This window comes from Fundulus heteroclitus, unplaced genomic scaffold, assembly GCF_011125445.2.
Source record: "Fundulus heteroclitus isolate FHET01 unplaced genomic scaffold, MU-UCD_Fhet_4.1 scaffold_53, whole genome shotgun sequence".
Taxonomy (NCBI): Eukaryota; Metazoa; Chordata; class Actinopteri; order Cyprinodontiformes; family Fundulidae; genus Fundulus; species Fundulus heteroclitus.
In genome coordinates, this window is record NW_023396956.1 from 2,103,532 (window position 1) to 2,121,483 (window position 17,952).

A 17,952-nucleotide genomic window follows, 5' to 3' on the forward strand; every position below is an offset into this window, starting at 1 on the left:
ATACTTTTCTTAAAAACACTGAGGTTATTCATAATATATAGTGTAAAAGTGATATTAATTTAATATAAAAATCAACAAGTCCACATTTATTAGTTCTATTTAATCTTGCAATGAGTTTACTCGTGTGGCCCTCTTGAGATCAGATTAAGCTGAATGCGGCCCCTAAACCAAAATGAGTTTGACACCCCTGCTCTAGGTCCTTGAGCAAGACCTTTGACCGTAGATTCCTGCCTGTGCAGCAAACTGCTCCCTAAACCCGGTTAAACAGAACCACATTTCCTCTCTGTGGGACTATAAAGGGAAACATAGACATTAACATTTAGATTCTATGTGGATATGTTAAAATAAAAAACTGAATTTTAATTGTTGCCTTGCAGCAATAAGGTCCTGGGTTCCAATCCCTGCATGGAGTTTGTGCATTCTCCTTGTGCAGCTCTGGGTTCTCCTCCAGGTACTCCAGCTTCCTCCCACGGTCCAAAAACGCCACGCTAGGTTAGCTGCTTGTGTTAAAACGCTACGGCGGACAGGACCACAGGCAGATGAATTTATTCCCAGTTTAATTTGTGATTAGGACGCCTCTTTCAGATGGATTTCTTAATATCCATGACATGAAGAGGTTTATGTTTAACGATGCGATATAGTCTAATGCAGCTATCCAGTCTGCTACAGCACCAAATGTCTTAAATTACCTGGAGTAAAATACTGGAGAGTCAGCGGGTCGGTCAGTGATACAGACAAAGATTGGTTTATTAGAAAGAACAGGAGCAGCTCACATTGTACAGTTTGACACAGTGCGGTAAAATGTTTGCTGTAAGCCAGTTTGAAGCAGGGATTCGTCCCTTTTTTTAAACCCTCTCTCTGCAGAAAGCCTTCAGTGATCAATATTCATATTTTAATGCTTCTTAAGAAGTGCCAGAGCAACATAACAACAACAACGTGACGATTCAAAAACAAGTTCCCACACCCTGAGTCACACATGAATCACAGCATGGACTAAGACAGCAGGTCCGATCCAGACCAGGACCGTCTGAAGCCTCCAGACGACGCCGCCTGGCCGACGTCTCCAGCTTCCAGTCACTCATCGTTTCCTGATAACACCGCCTCCTCTTCCTCCTCTACACCTCCATGTCCACCACTCCCTCGTCGGGGATCACGGGGGGAACCTTGACCTCCGAGCTCATGCTCAGCATCTTCATCTTCTCCGAGTCGTGGAGGCGGCTCACGTCCGGGGAGGACGAGGCGGCGCCGAGCGGCAGCGCGCCCGAGTTTCCTCCCGCGGAGTAAACTCCAGAGTCCCGGCTGCCGCTGCTGTTGTGCCGGCTGTGCCTGCCGCCGCCGCCGCTGCAGAGAAACGCTCAGAGTTAGTCTGAGAAGACGCCAGGCAGCCGCTTCAGGTGAGCAGGACTAAATCACAGCAGGGCACTGCAAAAACGGGTCTAAAAATAAGTAAAATGTTCTTAAAGTTAGTGTATTTGTCCTTGATTTGAGCAGGTAAATAAGATTATCTGCCAATGGGATGAGTATTTTGACCCCCAAAATAAGATAATTAGATATACTGCACTTGAAATAAGATGATGGAGATGAATTGTTCCTATTTTAAGTGCAAAAATCTTATTCCACTGGCAAATAATGTTATTTACCTGCTCAAATCAAAGTAAAATACTCTCATTTCAAGCAATATTTTCTTATTTTTAGTTCTATTTTTGCAGTGTAACAGCTCTGATGTGGCTCGGAGTCTATGCACTGCAAAAAGGGAACTAAATGCAAGTAAAATTTTCCAGAAATTAGTCTATTTTTCATTGATTTGAGCAGGTAAATAAGACTATTTGCCAATGGGATTAGTAGTTCTACCCCTAAAATAAGATAATTAGATATTATGCACTTAAAAAATGATGATGGAGATGAGTTGTTCCTACTTTAAGTGCAAAAATCTTATGCCATTGGCAAATAATCTTATATACCTGCTCAAATCAAGAAAAAAATGCACTCATTTCGAGAAAAAATTACTTAATTTTAGTTTCCTTTTTGCAGTGTGAGCAAGGCAGCATTTGACCCATCTTCCTGTCTGCGCGTCTGAGTGAACGTTTATTTTTGGCAATACACCGCAAAAATATGTAAATTCTTCCTGAAATTGGTGTATTTGTCCTTTATTTGAGCTGGTAAATAAGATTATCTGCCAATGGAAAGAGTAATTTTAAGATAATTAGATATACTGCACTTGAAATAATTTGATGGAGACGAGTTCTTCCTATTTTAAGTGTAAAAATCTTATTCCATTGGCAGATTATCTTATTTACCTGCTCAAATAAAGTAATGAATGACCAGAATGAGACTTAGAGGAAAGTCAGGTTGTAAATCAAGTAAAATTTCAAGCAATAATAATCAAGAATCTGCAAATTTTAATTACTATTATGTCTAATGTTGCTAAATCCACATTTACTGTATGTACACTACAGTCAAATTAATATTCTATACTTTATTTAGCATCTTTACTTTTTTAACAAGTCTTCCAGTGACAGCAGGTGAACGCTATTAACCATAAGCCCAGTTATATGAGGGTCTGCACACATGTGCAACCACCTTATTTAAGCCTATTTTTATATTTTTCTGCCATAAAAGATTTCCATTTGTATCTTATTTGGGTTTTAAAAAGATCAGAGGTCACATCAAAAGGTGGAAAATGTTCTAAAATTACTTCCTTGCTCCAATTACTTTAGGTCAAACGACATTTAAGACCTAGTACGAACGTTTTTTTGTGGTTTTTAAGGTCGTTAAACTTTTAAGGCACCATTAAGTCTCAGATATTTTAACAGGGACCGTTTACTTTAGATTTCAAAGAAAAATGAGCTTCATGAAATGAATGCAACACCAACTGACCTGCTGTCCTCCTCCAGGCCAATGAGGGGCGCTGCAGAGTCCACAGCTAGGTCTGCGTTATTCCTCTGGATGGCCGACTCTGAGCAGACGATTACAAGATCGCACAGATCCGACTCAGACTCAGAGACGATGAGGCACGGGTAGTCGGAGTCGTCCTGGGAGGAGGAGCAGCGGAGGAGGAGGAGGTTAGGAGAGAAACCAGGAGTAAAACTTCTTCTTCTGTGGTAAACGAAGGCTGGCTCACCTGTCTTAACTGCAGCGGCAGCTTCTCGCCAGGACACAGCGTTTCTTTGCAGAGCTGGAAGCACCGGTGGCCGCCGTAGATGAAGATCAGCACCAGCAGGAAGCAGATCAGCAGGGAGCCCAGGAAGTACAGGAAGATCATCCACCAGGGAATGAATCCTGTTTCAGGAGAGAAAAGAACTTCAGACAACAGCCGGACGTTCCAGGCGCCAGCTCTGCTCCGTGTTTACACAGCGGCAAACAAAAGACACAGAACTTTGTTCGCCGTCAGACCGCTCCGGGTTGTTCTCCACGAAGAACCGCCTCAGAGTGGACAAACTTGGGCTGGGCGATATGGATTAAAAAATAAATCTCCCATTTTATCATACCAAATCCGATTAATCGATTTTTTTCCTCCTTTTTGTTTCATAAAAAGAAATTAAAGAAAATATTTTTAAACCTTCCTTTTATGTCAAGCATTTCGTTGACCTGAATTCAAAGTGCAACTAAAAACAAGATGTAAAACATGTAAAACAAGATGGCAGCCGTGTCATTATAAACAATGAAAATATAACAAAACATTTGCTGCTAGTGGTATTACACATTGAGCTAAGAACAGGCTTCACTGCACTTGCGAACTTCAAACTAAGTTAAAAAAGTAAATAAGTAAATGAAGTACCTCTTTTAATGTAAACAAAAAGTTTCCACTTAACAATATTTTGACAATATATTTGCCTAAACATATATTCAGCATCACATGCTGTTCTCTTCATGGAAACCCAATGAGTGTATTGGCAAAATAAAATCCAGATTTTCCAAAAATGAAATCTTAAAGAATTGTAAATTCCAATTAATCGATTAAATCGATTTATCGCCCAGCCCTAGGACAAACACAGCGATGGATTACCATCCAACATAGAAAGTACTCCTGGGTCAATGTGAGCTTCTGAGCTTTCTGTGTCTCTGCTCTGTCTTCTCTACCATAGAAAGTACTCCTGGGTCAATGTGAGCTTCTGTGCTTTCTGTGTCTCTGCTCTGTCTTCTCTACCATAGAAAGTACTCCTGGGTCAATGTGAGCTTCTGAGCTTTCTGTGTCTCTGCTCTGTCTTCTCTACCATAGAAAGTACTCCTGGGTCAATGTGAGCTTCTGTGCTTTCTGTGTCTCTGCTCTGTCTTCTCTACCATAGAAAGTACTCCTGGGTCAATGTGAGCTTCTGTGCTTTCTGTGTCTCTGCTCTGTCTTCTCTACCATAGAAAGTACTCCTGGGTCAATGTGAGCTTCTGAGCTTTCTGTGTCTCTGCTCTGTCTTCTCTAAGCCCCAGTGGGTGGAGGCAGATGAGCGTTCACACTGAGCCTGGTTCTGGTTCTGCTGGAGGTTCTCCTCCCTGTTAAAGGGGAGTTTTCCTCTCCACTGTCGCTTCATGCATGCTCAGTATGAGGGATTGCTGCAAAGCCATCAACAATGCAGACGACTGTCCACTGTGGCTCTACGCTCTTTCAGGAGGAGTGAATGCTGCTTGGAGAGACTTGATGCAACCTGCTGGGTTTCCTTAGAGAGGAAACTTTCTCACCAACCTGGAGGATCTGATGGAGTCTGACTTTGGAAAGAGCCTTGATGATGATGTGTATCGTGATTAGGCGCCGTTACCTTCGGTCTTGACGCAGAGCGGCTGGGTGAAGCTGCTGCTCTTGTTGTAGAAGTCGTAGCGGGACTGGACCTCCACGCAGTACAGGGTCCAGGGCGTGAGGTCCGACAGGGTCACCATGTTGCCCTTGGCGGTCAACGGCGGCTTCTCCACCTGAACGACGAGGAGGAGGAATCAATCAAAGGGCAGAACGCTTAAACAGAGGTATGGATTCAGTTTTTATTCATGGTAATTTTAATGATCCGGGCTTACAGCCAATGAGAAAACTGTTTATCAGAGAACATTACATAAAAAGGAAAAAAAAATTGTTTTTAATGCTATGCTACGTCCGACAAAAACCACACAGAGTCCGGTAGATGTAAGAATCAACCGGCCAAGCGTATTTTTTAAATATTAATTCTGACTGACCTAAATATCTCCGCGTAATCCGGCTACGTAACTAGCATGAGCTAAGCGCTAGTTGTTAGCAAACGCACACGACGTAGTTTGTGTCTCTGCTCCGTCTTCTCTAACATAGAAAGTAGTTTCGGACCCTGTAACCGCAGTTAGACGTCCAGAAGACAAAAGATGGACGAGCGTCCCGGGAGACGAAGAAGCCACCAGAGGATTAAGAGGCTGGCTGTGCACAGAGGGAAATTAGAGCGTTTGTCCTCAAACTGAGCAGGTAAATAATTTTATCTGATCATGGAAAAGAGCATTTTGACCCCTAAAAGTTTTGTTCTGATGGACTTTCACTAAGATAATAATAATAATAATAATAATAATAATAATAATAATAATAATAATAATAATAATAATAATAATACAGGGTTCCCACACCTTGGTGAACATCAAATTCAAGGGCCTTTCAAGGACTTTCCAGGACCAATTTCCTCAAATTCAAGGACCACACGTGGCGGCATTCACCTACTGTGACCGCTGAATAGGTTATCATGTTTTAATAAAATGCAAATTCAATAAAAGACTAAACGGCATAGAAGTTGTTGGGTCAGAAGCAATGCAAGAAAGTGGACTTAATTTATAGCCTACATTGATATTGATCATATTCATAGCCTACATTTATATCCACAGTACATGGCTATGACATACTACATTACATATAAGATGTACATTAGCCTACCGCTTCATGGAATTTATGGAAACATTGAGATGTTCAGAATTATATCAATTTGTTTCACTTACTTTCATCTTTGATTAAGCTAGTTTTTGACTTTGACTCTGAAAAGTTGCTGAGTTGGCAACACTGCGTAAATGTAACCTATTGGACGCTTGTAGGCCTAAACCGTAGCCTAGCAACTAACGAAGAAGAGCGAACGTACTTTTGCAAATTAAAAGTCTGCGGAATCAACATAATTTTAAAAGATTGTGTGGTAGTAAAATAATGACACGAGTCGTCATCCGTGTGAACTTTCAACCCCACAAAAAAAATTCAAGGACTTTCAAGGACAAGGTGTTTTTTTGGCTGTTTTCAAGAACTTTCAAGGGCCTTGAATTTATTTTTTCTGATTCACAAACTTTCAAGGATTTCAAGGACCCGTGGGAACCCTGTAATAATAATAATAACAGGGTGCTTGCTCTTTTTCCATATTAAAATTCCAGACTTTTTTAAAACTGATATTTTTTCCCCCAAGAACTTAACTTTATGTACTTGTATACTTGTGTGCCTACTGCCTACTTCATTGGCTGAGATTGTACAAACTGTTTATTAGAAATGTTCATTTTTATAGGCTAGTACTCAATGAACAAATGCATTATTCACAGTAAATTATGCTTTTACTGATGAAAACGTTTCAAAACATGAAAATCACACAAGTACATGAATTTCACATCAAACAAGTGTTTGATTCCATTAGGCTGATACAGAACGTGACCAGTTAGTAAAATTATAGTTTTATAGCCTACCTTCCTATTTCTCATTCCACAATGCCTTTGAGCATACTGTAAAATTCTACCACACATTTTTTTCCCCCATACTTTATTAAGACTTTCACACAAAATTCAAGACTTATTAAGACTTTCAAGACTTGCGCAAGCACCCTGTAATAATAATAATAATAATAATAATAATAATAATAATAATAATAATAATAATAATAATAATAATGGATTGAAGACAATTAAGCAAAATTGACAGGTTCAGATTTTTTGGCCGGCTTGTCCAGCTGTAAATTTGAAAGTTAAAATCAAAGAACAACCATTCTGCCGTTCATGGTTTCATCTCTTCAGTTCCTAAACGGCACTTTAAAGACGACCTGTTTGCAGCAAAGGAAGCGGCGCGGCGCTTCCTGCAGCTTTATCGCAGGAAGCAATGCCAGCGCGAGCTCTTCTGTAGTCTGTCACGCGTGGCAGGAAGCACCTGTGCAGCTGAAACGTCGTGCAGAAGCACCAAAGAGGCTCAGGTTGCTCTCCTGGTGACTGCGGGCAGCGGCTGGGGGGATTTATGGTACGCAGAGAGAATCAGAGATCACGCTTCAACCCACCTCCCCGTCTGCACGCTGCTCCCAGTAGCGGACCTGGAAGTACAGGTCAGAAATCATCTCCCTCATGGAGCTGTTGGAGCTGCTCTGAGGGTCGCTGATGAAAACGTCCAGACTGCTGCCGGCGACGCCGAGGCGAACTTTGGACGGAGGTCCGATGGCAGCTGGAAGGAGAGGAAGAGAGATGAAAACGCAGAAGGTTAAAAGGAAAATAAAAAAAAAGGCGATCCTGCAGAGTTATGTGGCACCATCACACGTTTGCAACGCCACAGGAAACAGAGGAGACATCAGCAATACCTCCACACTGCAAAAACGGAACTAAAATCATGTCAAATATTCTACAAATTAGTGTATTTGTCTTTGATTTGAGCAGGTAAATAAGATTATCTGCCGATGGAGTAAGTATTTTGACCCCCAAACTAAGATAATTAGATATACAGCACCTGAAATAAGATAATAGAGATGAGTTGTTCTATTTTAAGCACAAAAATCTCATTCCATTGGCAAACCATCTTATTTACGTGCTTAAATCAAGGACAAATACACTGATTTCAAGAAAATTTGACTTAGTTTTAGTTTTGTTTTTGCAGTGCAGGGAAGCATCCGCTCACTGCACAAAGGGAACTAAAAGTACATAAAATCTTCTTTAAATTAGTGTATTTTTCCTTGATTTGAGCAAATAAACAAGACTACTTGCCAATAGAATAAAATAAGATAATTAGATATCCTGCACCTGAAATAAGATGATGGAGTTGAATTGTTCCCATTTTAAGTGGAAAAAATCTTATTCCATTGGCAGGTAGTGTTATTTATTTGCTCAAATCAAGGAAAAATACACTAATTTCAAGAGAATTTTACTTACTTTTAGTTCTCTTTTTGCAGTGCTGCTGCCCATCGACCAGCGGAGGCTAAACGGTCGTTTTAAAACCCTCCAGACTTCCCAGTGATCCCCAGCTAACCTCAGAGGAAATTATGAGAGCGAAGCCGAGATCGTCCATTAATAATATAGTTCAGCGACTGAAGATATCGATCCGTTATTGTGGGCGGGGCCAGACCAGAAAACGATTGCTTAACGAGGAAGAAACCGCAGCGGCGTCCATTAAGGCGAATGAAGCCAAAGCGGTGAGCAGTAAAAAGCGTCTTAGCATAAATAATGATTTTTTTTAACGTAATTTCTGCCTCTTACCTTCTTTATCTGGACAGAAGGTCTTAGACGTCCAGTCCGAGTGGCTGGTGTTCAGGTTGGTCCGTACCTGGAGCACGTACATGCCCAGGTAGAGCAGCTCCAGCCCGGTGAGGTCACAGGAGCGGCCGGCGGTCTCCGCGCACGCCGTGGTCCACCTGGGCTTCTTCCTGTTCAGCTGGTGATGCCTGGGGAGAGCAGAGAAGCAGCATGAGAACTCGCCGCTCCGCGCTGCAGAACCTCTAAAAACACGCCGACCAATAAACGAGCCTCTCTAACGAGCCGATCCTAAACGCAGGACCGTAGAAGCACGACAACGTTGGATTAAACCAGCCGTAAAACTGATGAAACTGGCGTCTTCTTTTGCTAAATCCCATATGACAGAAAAAAAAAAATGTTTGTTTAAAATTTCCCAGCTCCTAAAGAGCAACGGAAATATTTTTGAGACGCTCTGAATGTGTAGCTGCGACTGGTCAGTTAATTTTATAGTCACTATACAAGCTTTTGTTTTTGGAATTGTCACATTTACATTATTTTATGTCTTAAGCACAAAACAGCACCTTTTAATTCAGGTTTATTTTGTGTCAGATTTTTCCTTGGTGTTCCTTTTGGCCGCTGGGATGTTCTGTTTTTAAGGTCCAGCGTTGACCATGAAAGAGCTTTAATGTGACAATATTGTAATTTGTGAAAAGCTTCTATGTGCAGCTGTGGTTAAAATAAAATAAAACTAAAAATATAACATTTTTAATTCCTTTTTAACTTTGCAATCAAGTTTTCAATATATATATATATATATATATATATATATATATTATATATATATATATATATATATATATATATATATATATATATCTATATAGATATATATATCTATATATATATATATATATATTATATTAGGGCTGTGCATAAAAATCGATATAAAGATTAAAATCGATATTTTTAAAAACGATTTAATATCGATATTCTGGCTTTCAATATCGATATAACCTCCCAACCTCTAGGGGGCGTTATTACAGCGCAACCATTACAGTTCACAGCGAAGGAGAGCAAGTGAGACGAATTTGTGGAACGGCCGACAGGATTTTAGAAGCTCCTTTGTCCCTAAAATCAGATGTTTGGGCACATTTTTGGTTTCTGTGACACGTTAAATGCATTGAAGCAAATGCACTTTATTTTCCTGTTAATATGTCTGTGATCAATAAATAGAACATAAACATAATATTTGGCTGATTTTGGTGATTGAATTACTGAGCATTAATTCAAAGTAATAAATATCGATATTGGAATCAAATCAAGCTGAGCTATGTATCGAGAATCGTATCGAATTGGCTCATCCTAGATGATACCCAGCCCTAATTTTATTTTTATATATATATATATATATATATATATATATATATATATATATATATATATATATATATATATATATATATATATATATATATATATATATATATATATATATAACACGTTAATACGAGATATACCAATGCAACTTTAGGCACTATGTGGCAAAAAAAACATAGGTATTCAAGGTTGTTTGAACATATCGTGATTAGGGGTGGGCAAAATAATCGTCATGACGTTGCATCGTGATTCTAATTTTCGCAATCTACTGCATCGATTCTTGACACCAAGTATTGATTATTAATTTTAAAAAAATTAATAAATAAAATTGCATGAATGGTTGGCGAACATCAGCCAAAAACAAGTGGAATACAATTTCATTGGTTTAAAGGACCAGTGAGGCCATGTAAGAGGCCTTATTTTGTTCCAAAAAAAAAAAAAAAAAAAAAAAAAAAAGTAAAAAACAAAGCAACTGGACTTGTTTTCCGTAGTTGAAGACGTCCTTATTTTGTTATTTTAAGTTTTATAAATCCTAAGCACTTTTTGTCAGTGTGTCCAGTCCAATAATAATAATAATAATAATAATAATAATATTTGTGTCCAGTAACAGTAATATGTGTTTTCATGGCAATACCTCCAAAAGTCATTTCAATAAATACAGCTATAGATGAATTCAGTTGCTTTCAGTTAAGTATCAATTGAAGACACTATCCATACACAGCCAGTCAGCCACTGATAATGGCTGTAATTTTTTCTAACAGTGTTCAGTGAAATTATCACAATGCATCGCGATACATCGCAATAATTCAAGTATCGTGATGCATTGTGATTCGAATCGAATCGAATCATGACTTCTTTGGCAATACCCATCCCTAATCGTGATATATAACGTGTATTGTGATATAGCCCAAAGATATTGTGATATTAGATTTTCTTCATATTTGTCCCCCATGTGGAAGCAGGCGTCTGTGGTTCCGGTCCAACAGACCCGCTGTGCTGCAACGCTTACATGCATTACTGCTCCGACACGCCGGCTTTGCAGAACTTGCAGAGTAAAAGGATCAGAGAACTCACCCGGCACAGCGCACAGTGAAGGTGACCGGGTCGGGTCCTGCATGGTTCTGGTCCCAGTCCCAGGTCAGAGTGTAGTTGGTGTTCAGAGCGATGACGTTGAGGTCGTGGGGGGGGTTCAGCGCCGCGTCGGCTGCAACAGAAACGGACCGAATGAGATCAGACGGCGGTGCGAGAACCAGGAACCAACGCTGGAGAACCTCTGAGGGAAATTAGGATCATTCCCCCCCCCCCCCCCTTAAGCTTTAGGTTTTAATTTGCTGACAGAGTCTGAGTGAAGGTACTGAATGGGAGAGAGCAGCAGGACTAGGGCTGAACGATTTTGTAAAATAATCTAATTGCGATTTTTTTTCTTAATATTGTGATTTAATACGATTTTTTTTCCAGTTTAATTTATCATGCGTTTCAAAATATATACAAACCACAAATCAATTTGTTTCCTCGCCATGTGGATTAGTTGCTTAAAGACCCACAGCGTCTAAACTCAGAGCAGAAATTATTGCGTTCTGCCTACGATATATTTCAACCAAAATTGCAATTTTGACTTTTCTCTGCATTAACCACAAGCAACAAAAATGGCCTCTAAATAAAGATGTTTGTAAACAAGGACTATTTTAAACAAGAACTTTTAATGTTTCTATTAATCAGAATATTATTCAAGAGAACAGCTTTTAGTTGATTTGGACATCAATCCTTGTTGAACATAAAGTCCAACCAACAAACAAGTCTATGTATTAAACTGATTGGCCTGTACTTAATGCTATGTATGATTATATAAACTCTAAAACAAGTAATAAAATTAGATTATCTCACTGCTGCAACTGTCTTCCCTTCCATGTGGAGGCAAACCCACTTTAAACATTTTACCAACACCTAATGGACGCGTCTAATTCCCTAATTGTTACATAGCCAAAAATTGCAGACGTTATTTTAAATCACAATTACATTGAAAATGCGATTAATTGTTCAGCCCTAAGCAGGACTCTGAACTAACTGTTCATGAATCTTTACTGTTGTTGTGTAACAATGATTAAATGTTGGTGAGAAACTCAGAATAAGAGGCAGAGCTGAATTAAAAACAGAAAAATGAGACATAAACATCCATAAAGGACTCCATTAAAATGAATTAATAAAAAAGGATTAATTCTCTAACATCCTGTTTGACCCTTTGAAGATAAATTAGAGAAACTTGTAGAATAAACGTTGTTGGAGGTAAAACAGGAGAAATGCAGCATGAAGGATTTCCATAAATGAGCTGCTGGTTTATCTGACTATCAGTTTCTGCTCTGGTTGCTTCGTTATTCCTAATTATCTCCCCCAGTTTTACAGCTTCGCTTCTTTGTGTTAAATCCTGTTCATAACATTGACTATTAAATGATTGACTAGTCAACATAAACTTCTTTATTTGAAGCAAAAATATGTGTCACCCAATATTATTGTAACAGAACAATAATATTGTTTTTTGTGCCCTTATTAGCTATAAGTCTAAATGCTCTATTCTGGAAAAAAAAAAAAGTGGAAATAAAACTTTTATTGGTGTCCGACGCATCGATTAATGGTAAAAATAACTGATAGATAAATCGCGTATTAAAATAATCGTTACCTGTAGCATTGAAACAGGTAAAACTGAGATCAAACGATGGATGGATGTAACAAAAAGAGCACGAGGTCCAGGTTGTGAACACGTTAGTGAGGGTGATTGAGGCTCACCTGGCTCACAGGTGAGCCTACACACCTGCACCAGCTCAAATGTTATATTCAGAACTACGATTCTACGTCTGAGCCGCTTCAGGAAACCAACAGGATGCAGCAGACGCTGGTGCAGCAGACGGTGGTGCATGTAAAACATCGTGATCATAAGCAGACGTCTTAAAGGCCCCAGATGACCTCCTCTGTTTACCGCTGACCTGGTTTCTGCAAAAACGCTGAAATTTTGCACCCGCATCACCTTAACCCAGATGCTGATGACAAACTGAACAATTTTATTAGTCATTTTGTATGCACAGAGTGTAGACATAAAGTTTAAATCATATTATTTCCTTATCGATACTTAACAATAAATTAAAAACATGTATTTTAAGTGCAGCTCTGGTCATTTTATGCTGTTGCTTAACTTATTTTTTTAGATACAGACACAAACACTGAAGTCAAACTCAACTTTTTACCAAAACTGATTTTGTTTTTAAAAATGAAAAACAACGCGAGCTGTCTGAACTCTGATGGGGGCGGAGCTTCCTGGGTCTGCGTTGTGATTGGTTGGGAGGATGTAATGATGCAATATTACTAAAATGCTCGTTATGTTTATTTAGCTGTAAAGCTCTTTGCAACAGCCTGAATGATTTACAGCCAAACCATAAAAAATGCCAACAGATAAAAGAATAAATGAAGCTTTGAAATGTGTAATAAAATGAAACGAGGCTGACCTTTAAAAGCCTTTCAGAATTAAAACAAAATAGTCCCACAGAGAGGAAATTTAACCCATCTCTTAAGGAGGAGACCTTTGTGGTCTAAAATTACCAAAAGGAAGGAAAACTGTTATTCTACTGAGCTTTTTATGCCCCTTTCTTCCAGCATTGATGTATAAATAGTCACTGAATTACCGTCCAGCGCTGAGACAAACTCTGGACTCTGGTTCTGGGTTCAGGACGTTCTGCGGCGAGGAGCTGAAAACCTCGGCTGCAGTCATGTGAGGAACTGACTCACACTGAAACCGAGATTGCGCAACCTGCCCAACGCCATGCTCAAAGGAGTCTGTCGGCACGGCAACAAGCCCCGACCCGTCTCGGTGCACTTCCTGTTTTTCTTCTGCGGCTCCGGTCCCCTCGGAGGCCTGAAGCAACCACACCGCTGCGTTTCACACGCTTTCCCTAATTTACAAAAAAAGAGAAACCCACACGTGGTTCTGGTTTGCTGCGATCACGCCGTCTCCCCCTCCCACTCAGGACGCTGTGGGCTCCTTTCCAGGTGCGCACCTGTCCGACCCGCGGTCAACAGAGAGACCCGGTTGACCTTCCTGCCTCCCTGGGCCTGCCAGGGTTTCCTCGTGGAGCCGGTTCCTCGTTTAGGTTTTCCCCTCTCTGACTCCAGTCTTCTGTTTCCAGGAAACATTCAGATGCTCCGGGGCGATCAGTGAATCCTGGAAACATTCAGACTCCTTGACTCATCCGTCGTTAGCCAATTAATTTAGGACTAAAGCGGTCGTTAAAGAGGCAGCGGGACGATCTTTATGTGAACACGCCTGGGCTGCTCAGCCTTCCTATAAATGATCAGTGCTTTGAATGGTTTCCACATTTTAGGACGGGCGGCTTTAAAAACGCTCTTCTTCTCTGAAGACATCTGCAGGAGACAATCAGACGTGACATTTTTGCTGCATTTTGGCCTTTTTTTAGCTTTTAAAAACCAAACCGGGGGGAGAAGTTATCGTGAACCTGTCTCCACCGGCTGTCTGGACATTACGGCTCAGACGGCTTTGTTAGAAGCATCCGTAGAGAAGATGAAGACGAAAATGCAAATAAAAGCCTCCAGGGAAACATTTATAAATATATATATAACTCTGAGCTTTACATAACAGCTGCTTAAAACAGTCGTCTCTCTGTTTGCAGCGACGCGGCGGGGTACAAACGCTGCTAATGGCGGCCGCACGCTGCACAAAGTTCAACAGAAACTAGGGCTGAACGATTTTGGAAAATAATCTGATTGCGATTTTTTTTTCTTAATATTGCGATTTAATGCGATTTTTTCCCCCCAGCTTAATTTATCATGTCTTTTTAAACATATACAAACAACAAATCATTTTGTTTCCTCGCTGTGCAGATTAGTTGCTAAAACACCCGCAGCATCTAAACTCAGAGCAGAAATGATTGCGTTCTGCCTACAATATATTTCAACCAAAATTGCAATTTCGACTTTTCTCTGCATTAACCACAAGCAACAAAAATGGCCTCTAAATAAAGATGTTTGTAAACAAGGACTATTTAAAACAAGAACTTTTAATGTTTCTATTAATCAGAATATTATTCAAGAGAACAGCTTTTAGTTGATTTGGACATCAATCCTTGTTGAACATAAAGTGCAACCAACAAGCAAGTCTATGTATTAAACTGATTGACCTGTACTTAATGCTATGTATGATTATATAAACTCTAAAACAAGTAATAAAATTAGATTATCTCACTGCTGCAACTGTCTTCCCTTCCATGTGGAGGCAAACCCACTTTAAACATTTTACCAACACCTAATGGACGTGTCTAATTCACTAATTGTTACATAGCCAAAAATTGCAGACCTCTGCGATTTGGAAATTGCGTTTTTTTTAAATCGCGATTATATTGAAAATGTGATTAATTGTTCAGCCCTAACAGAAACTAACTCTAAGTACTGATTCTGTGCACGAGTCTTTCACGAACAGTCCCAAGGGTTTTATTCGCTGGAAAATGACTAAATCATTTTACTAGTTATGCAAATCTCACCGAGACGCTGGGTCACGTTCTCGGGGAAAAACTTTGTTGCTAAAATCAAGCAGAGTAGAAGTCAGAACGTTTTCTGCTTATGACGGCGAGGGAGAGAAGTGACAGGCAGGCGCTCTGACTCAACCTGCTACTCTGAACTTTCATTTTGCAACCGCACGTTAACGTTGTGTTCCTTTCTACAACCGCCCCGCGCCCGCTTCTCTGTTGTTGTTGTTTGTTGTTGAGCTAAACGACAGAAAAAACACCAACGTTCACAGACGATTGTGCTTTAAAGCCAGAAAATCCCTGAAAACGACGAGCTCCATATGGGAAGAAAACCATCGTTGAGTTTAACGATGCAACGACGTTCTGCAGAGAGTGAAGGTGTGAGGCGTGGGACGGCGGAGTCACACAGACAGGCGGGGGGACGGAGAAATAAAACGTGAAGCCACGTGGAGAGACTTCTATTCTACACTTTAAAACAAAAGAAAAACATGACAAGCTTTGCAACAAGAGGACGGACACATTTTCTTCTACAGCAAGATGCTGTTTGTCACCATAATGAGATTTCTGATGAGACAGACTCAGATTGCACACGACAACAAAACATTTCCACTCCCTCCTCCATGAAATCAGTCGATTGCACTGACCGACGACACTTCCTGAGGAGCTTAAATCCTTAGCATCTAATTTCCGAGTCAAAGGGGTCATGAAAATGTATGTAAATGTAATTTAAATTAAATGTATGTAAACATGAATAGATCTGAAACAAGGTCACTGGTACCTTTAATGCAATTATTCCATTAAAAACAGTAATGCATGTGTAATTATTGTATTATATCTAGGGCTGAACAATTAATCGCATTTTCAATATAATAGCAATTTAAAAAAAAATGCAATTTCCAAATCGCAGAGGTCTGCAATTTTTGGCTATGTAACAATTAGGGAATTAGACGCGTCCTTTAGGTGTTGGTAAAATGTTTAAAGTGGGTTTGCCTCCACATGGAAGGGAAGAGAGTTGCAGCAGTGAGATAATCTAATTTTATTACTTGTTTTAGAGTTTATATAATGATACATAGCATTAAGTACAGGTCAATCAGTTTAATACATAGACTTGCTTGTTGGTTGCACTTTATGTTCAACCAGGATTGATGTCCAAATCAACTAAAAGCTGTTCTCTTGAATAATATTCTGATTTATAGAAACATTAAAAGTTCTTGTTTTAAATAGTCCTTGTTTACAAACATCTTTATTTAGACGCCATTTTTGTTGCTTGTGGTTAATGCAGAAAAAAGTCAAAATTGCAATTTTGGTTGAAATAAATGATTTCTGCTCTGAGTTTAGATGCTGCGGGTCTTTTAGCACCTAATCTGTCAAGCAAGGAAACAAAATGATTTGTTGTTTGTATATGTTTAAAAAGACATGATAAATTAAACTGGAAAAAAAATCACATTAAATCGCAATTAGATTATTTTCCAAAATCGTTCAGCCCTAATTATATCTACAACTTAAAAGATTAGTTGGTTCATCAGTATAAGCCAAAGTTATTAAGAGCCAATGAGGAATGTCCGGGGCAGTCTCCAAAAAAGAAAAAAGAAAAAAGAAAAGACCAAATATAAACCAGCAGCTGCGCTGATTTCTAAAGATTAACCGCAGAAAATCCACCTGGTTCCCCATCTAAGTGTTTTCTTTTGGGGAACTTTTTATTTTTTTAATAACTGGCCTTTCAGCAGAATCACAGTCATCGGATCTTACTGGAGACGGTTCGAGAAAAGCTCGGATAGGTTCGGAAACGACTGTGGACTTTTTAGGTTTATTTTATCCCCTTTACTAGATAAATGCTTAACTTACTGCTACTTTTACTACAATATGCCACACGGTGTGAAACTACAAAACAAGCCCATATTTAATTAAATTGCTTAAAACATTACGCTTTTTTTTCATTTTGTTAGTAGATCAGCAGCGTCACTGAACAAAAACACTTTCTGTTTCCTTTAACTCAGCGCACCAAAGTCCTATTAAACCAAACCGATTTTAATCTTTATCAGTTAAAAAATAACACCTGTGCAAAGCCAATGTGAATATTTATTAATGATTTGGTAAAATAAAGCAGTTATAAATAATTCGGCCTCACTGGTTTGCCATAATAAGATACTGCATTAGATTAAAAACAGATATTAAGAAAATTTCAGTCGGTGTCAGACCGATGTTAGCTCAGAGGTGTTAGCATGGAAATACTCACCGGCGCTGCAATGAAGGCACACGAACAGAAGGCCGAGGTGGCCCACGGTGAACATGGTCGACGTTTTACCGCATACACCGCTTTAAAATGCCAGTTAAGTCGTCATTTTGCTGGTTCGGGGGGAAACGACTCGGTCCAGTCCTGCCCGAAGGACCGACTTTGAATTTCTGCTCTGCTGCCTGCGTTTCTTCTTCTTTCCGGAGCCGATGCTGAGGAGTTTTGGTGGCATTTACGCCCCCTAGCGGTTCGTACTGGCATCACTCCCAATACCATATGTTTTATTTCGAAAAGAATAAAATTCTTTTCAGTTTTTTTGTCTCTTTCTTGTTTTAAGTTTTATAAATGATAAAACTGTAAAATACAAAGATTTATGTCAATCTGTCATGCAACATGGCTAAATGACAGTACTGTGCACACTTTTAACAGAAA

General features: G+C 39.5%; 1 protein-coding gene across 2 annotated transcripts; it reads right to left on the reverse strand.

The window, feature by feature from the left end:
- Positions 1–726: 726 nt before the first annotated feature.
- Positions 727–17,734, reverse strand: il10rb (interleukin 10 receptor, beta). 2 transcript variants are annotated; one of them, XM_036132658.1, is made up of 8 exons: positions 17,524–17,734; positions 10,837–10,966; positions 8,410–8,594; positions 7,227–7,387; positions 4,749–4,899; positions 3,122–3,279; positions 2,878–3,032; positions 727–1,335 (listed from the first exon to the last, which is right to left on the reverse strand). In XM_036132658.1, exons 1-8 carry the CDS (start codon positions 17,576–17,578, stop codon positions 1,116–1,118), a joined length of 1,215 nt encoding a protein of 404 aa, XP_035988551.1. In that variant the 5' UTR covers positions 17,579–17,734; the 3' UTR covers positions 727–1,115. The 2 variants fall into 2 exon arrangements, with proteins under 2 accessions (XP_035988551.1, XP_035988550.1); XM_036132657.1 differs by having other exon boundaries at positions 727–1,341.
- Positions 17,735–17,952: the final 218 nt, after the last annotated feature.